The sequence below is a fragment of the Aureococcus anophagefferens genome (assembly GCF_000186865.1).
Source record: "Aureococcus anophagefferens unplaced genomic scaffold AURANscaffold_49, whole genome shotgun sequence".
NCBI lineage: Eukaryota > Pelagophyceae > Pelagomonadales > Pelagomonadaceae > Aureococcus > Aureococcus anophagefferens.
The window spans coordinates 215,503-220,548 of NW_008705603.1; the positions used below are offsets into that span (position 1 = coordinate 215,503).

Sequence of the window (5,046 nt, forward strand, 5' to 3'; positions counted from 1 at the left end):
CACAGCATAGTTGTGTATAGAGCTGGATATATATATAACAATACATACTACAACAACAAATCCAGTGAGTAAACGAGACTTGTAATGACTTTCTGCTATCGCCGTGTCGTCCCTTTTGTATTCTGATTGGGAATCTTCCCTACGGAAGGGAATCACGGGAAAGCTCGCGAGAAAGGCTTCATACTCCGCACAAGTCCCGCATCTTTTGTTGCAATATGATCCAAAAGGGCCATACGGTGACAATGAATTGTGACATGTTGTATCGTCCATTGAAGTTAAAATCTCGCAACATTCAGTAGAGGTCTGTGCCAGACTGCAAACCACATAGAACTCCAAGGAGTCCTTTATCTCCCCATCATCACATGTTGATGTCGGTTTGTTTGAGCTCGGTTCGTGTGATGGCGGGGGACTGATAGTGGGAGCAGTAGTCGAGGGGCAAAATGAAGGAACGGGTGAAGGTGGTGTTGTTGGTGCTGAGGATAACGTCGGAACGAGAGTTGGTTCTTTAGTGTAGGATGGAAATAGACTAGGACCATGGCTTGTAGTCGGATTCGGTGATGGTTCTGAACTAGGAAAATTTGTGATGGGAGTTGGCTCTGGAGAGGGCAATATTGTAGGAGCATCCGAACAAACACCCTCATGCAGGTTGCCGCGCATTGAATACACGCTATTTCGATTGCCATAGCTACCATTGAAAATTGATCCAGAGTAATCTTGTATAGAGTACTTCACATAGGTAGCATCTGCCCAGGCTGTTCCACTACAGCACTGAAATCTGTAACAGCCATCATCTAGACAGAATTCGACCACTTTGAGAAGACGGGTCTCAGCAGTGCCAGAGTCTTGATAATTAGCAAAACTTAAGAGTCTACGATCCCACCTATCTCTGATCTCAAACAACAGGCCCATCCAGCCTTTATCTGCGTCGCCATGCATTGTCAGATTGTAGCACGATGGTGCATTCGAGGGGGGATAACTTAAAGAGGGATAAAAAGACGGCGTCGCGAGATTCACCGGTGATGCATTTGCGGAAGGCCGCGTCGGCACCATTGATGGTTCTTGTGCATGACATAGATGAGTAATAACATAAAATTCCATTATCACTAGCATGATTCCCGCTCGAGAATGAAAAACTTTAGCAGCAAATTTTCATAAGGGAGCAATTTAATGTTCCCGCGTATCCGTGTCACCCGGTGTCACCCGCTCCCAGCCACACGATGGTAGCAGGAGAGTGAAGACTACCACGTTTTAGGCCCGCGTAAACTCTGCCCAAGTGCCGTCTGGATTGCGTTGGACCTTGGCCTTATGAGCAAGCTCCTGCCACCTGCGCTGTCGGCTGCGCGACGCGCCGGTGTGCGGTGCGTTGCAGTCGTTTCTTGTCTCAACGCGCCTACGAAGGTGTGGCGTCACTGCCCTAAGTCAGAGCCGGCAGCGCGGGCCTCTGCGGGGCTGCTACGAGCTCCGGAGCGCGCCGTCGTCGGGGCAGCCCCTGCGCGTCCGCGCCGTCGTGAGGCTCTCATGGAATTGCCGACCGGCGTCCTCGCGACGGAGACCATGTCGCCGGGCCTGAGGCGCGACGGCGGTGCGACGGCGAGGTGAATTTTGCACTCACCGATCGTCGAAGATTCATTGGCGCGATGGGCTGCCGCGCGCTGCGCGCCGGGCCTGGGCGCGCACAGGCAACATCACGGACAGATGTGGCCGCCGCGCGCGCTATGCGTCGCCGTGCGGGTCGCGCTCGCGCGCGACGGCGAGACACCATTGCGCGCGCTGCGCGAGGGCGGCGACGTGTGCGCCCTCGACAGCGTCTCCGGGCTCTACCGCGACGGCGACGGCGGCGGCGTCTGCGCAACCGTATAACTGTAAAGAACCTACGTGCCGTACATCATCTGCGGCGGCGCGGGATGCCCGGCGTGCCTCGGTGGCCAAAGATAAAACAAAAGTTCTAATAGAACCTTCTTCCAAAAAATTTAGTGGTTATGGAATGATGATTTCCACAACTTTATTTGGATTAAATGTATCGCAGTCCGCCAAAAAGAATATGCTTGGCATGTTTAACGAAAGACCTGGAAATGTACATGGTTCTTCCGTGCGCATTATGTTAGTCGACAATGGATACAAGGAAGGCATTGATTTGTATGATGTCAAATATATGCACATATTTGAGCCACAAACTACAAAGGCTGATTTCCGTCAAGCTATGGGTCGTGCCACTAGATTATGTGGACAAAAAGGATTAAAATTTGTGCCTAACAAAGGATGGAAACTGGACGTATTTACTTACCACTTAACACATAAATTTGATAATGGTAAAACCATGGATTTACATGATCTTTTTATGAAATGCATATCGCAAATCTGTCTTCTCTAGATTCTCTAACGTTTTTAAATCTATTTTATTCAAATGCAATAATGATCTCCAAACACAATCAACAAGACTTGCTCCTTCAAGGAGAAGTTTCATCATAAACAGAATTTGAATGCCAGTGAACACTTTCATCATCACTATCAACATTGTTAGTATAATGCTTCAAATCCTGATACTTTTCCATTTTACTTAATCTAATTTATTGACCTTCCTAATTAGTATCCCGAAGCAATCATTTTTTTTCTAAAATTATATCTTTTTATAAATCTCTTATAAAAATGATTTAGAAGTATAAGCATAATTTTATATAACTTCTTGTGATGTCCTACGAGTCTAATTTTGATTACAATGGTGATGTTTCCAAAGTTGACAAGATTACTTTCGGAATTATGATTCCTGAACTAATTCGCAGTCAATCCGTCGTTCAAGTAATTCATCATGACACTTTTTGTGGAAATAATCCCGTAACAGGTGGATTATTTGACCAGCCAATGTGCCCAAGCGATGGACGTCGCGAGCGCGGACATGTGCGAGTGCGGCGGCATGGGGTGCCCGTCCTGCGGCAACGGCCTGATGCTCGCCGCAACAGATCAGGTGAACCTTCCCGTACGCGGGCCGGCCCCGGCGCGTAGCACGCCATCGCGCGGTTGCCCGGCCGCCGGCCCCAGGCGCCGCCGAGGGCGCCCGCGATGCCCTCGGCCCGCGCCCAGATCGCCCCGAACGTCAGCGTCGTCTCCTCCCGGCCCTTGCTGTTCAGCCAGACGATGGCCTGCTCCTTGCGGCGACCGGGCAAGACCGCACAGATACCCCGTGGACAGCGGTGTGGTTTTGAGCTGCGGCGTAGTTATCTCCCTATCGTCGCTCATCGTCTGCCACCACGCCGGCTTCTCGACGCCGTCGTCGAAGAGGTCCAGACCCGCGACGGCCGCATACTCCGTCGCCATGACGAGGACGACGACGACGGCGCAAGGCTGCCACGAGGCTACGTGCCACAGTGTGCGGCGGGGATCACGCTTTCCTCCGAGTCGCGCGGCGCGGCGCGGCGCGCTCCGGCTGCCGATGACGCCCCACGCGTACATCTGCGGCCGTGACGCCCGCCTCGACGAGTTTCGAAAGGCTATCTCGGTAATAGAACGAAATATATTATCCAAGAATCCAATCCGCTGATCCCATTGGTCGGGCGAGATTTCAGAGCTCTGAGTTTCGAGCATGGTCCAACGATCTCTGGCGCTGCGTTGGGCATGTTATGGTTCACAGGGGAAGAAAACGAGAGTAGTTCGCAGTAGGAACTCGGGGTCAGAGATCCTGAAACTTCAGTCCGTCTCGTGGGGGAACACGCAGAAGCTGAGATCTCTGTTCCCCGCCCCCCAGCGCCGCGCGACGCGCCCACCGTGGCGTGTTCGACTTCTGCTGCCTCTAGCTCGACATGGAGTGACTTTTCGAGACCGCCGACCCCAAGTTTGTACAGCGAAGTGCTCTCAGTTTCTTCCACAGTGGCCCGGAACATGCCGAACGCAGCGTCAGATATCGTTCGACCATCGTTCAACCCCCTCAATTATCATTTGTCCGAATCCCGAATAATGAACCGTTCGTTTTGTGTATGCGTGGAATAGAAAGGAAGAAACAGACAATCTTTATTCGCTAAGGACGCGTTAGTCTATCGTCTAGGGCGGCTTAGACGATGGTGGGCGTTTAGCGTGGAATCGCTGCCCGAGGACCTCCGGTGGGCTTCGTGACCCACCCGCTGTGCTAGCTCGGCCCGCCCGGGGCGTTCGGGGCCCCGCGGGCTGCGGAAGGGCGCCCCGTGCCGGGCGTGACGCCATGCCACAAGGCGCTTCTCGCGCGGCCGCTGCTTGCGATGATGTCGGGCCGGATGAGCTGCGCGCGATGGAGGGTGAGTTGCACAGGTTCTTGCACAAGCTTACCGACGGTAACGCGGCGCATGCGGTGAACATAATGACCACCGCGTTGCGTTACATTCCTCAAAGTAATTTCGAGGTGCGGCCGACTCCATTCGGTTCTTACGGTGGCTCCCTTGACTTTGTTGGTGCTCCCTATGGTCTGGAGCCTGGTGCACTTCGTGCTGCTTCTGATGAGATTGTGCGCAACTGGGATAATGTGAAGATTCGCACAAAACAATTTTGACACGGCTTCGAGTACGGTGTGCTACAAGACGAGGATGCGGATGCGTTTCCTGCTCACGTCAGGAGAATGCCCAGACAAGTTGCCTTTAATCTTAGCTCAGGGCGAGCGCGGGAATCGAAATTGTTTCCATGTCTGCGGCAAATACTGCACACAATTCTAGAACGTGTCCGTGTGCTCGGGTTTCATTTGACGCTCATGGACTTGCACGTGCTCCGGCAGTCTTCAGAACACGCATGTTTTGAGGAGCATCTCGATTTACACAATGCCAATGATGTCGCCATAATCTGTGTTCTTTCTAGAAGTGATACTCACGATGAAAGTGAAGGTGCCGAAGAGTATGCTCAGGAAAAAAGTGGAGTTCACATCCGGACGTTACCTTTGTCTCAAACATGTCCCAAAGTACGTTTTCATGGTTGTGTGTTGTGATGGAACTTTTGTAGGTGTGGCTGCCTTTAAAGCAGCCGGGCGACGGTGTCTTGATTCCAAGCACTACCATATAGCGTGTCCTCCCCCGAACGGAGTTGAGATTTGAA

At 52.2% G+C, this 5,046-nt stretch overlaps 1 protein-coding gene across 1 annotated transcript in view; it reads left to right on the forward strand.

The window, feature by feature from the left end:
* Nucleotides 1-1,695: 1,695 nt before the first annotated feature.
* AURANDRAFT_67766 (hypothetical protein) overlaps nt 1,696-5,046 on the forward strand; it is a gene marked incomplete at both ends in the record, with an annotated part of 9,111 nt that continues 5,760 nt past the window's right edge. The window contains 2 exons of the mRNA XM_009043295.1: nt 1,696-1,854; nt 2,840-2,962. Coding sequence (XP_009041543.1) covers nt 1,696-1,854; nt 2,840-2,962 — 282 coding nt within the window. The remainder of the gene's footprint in view (nt 1,855-2,839; nt 2,963-5,046) is intronic.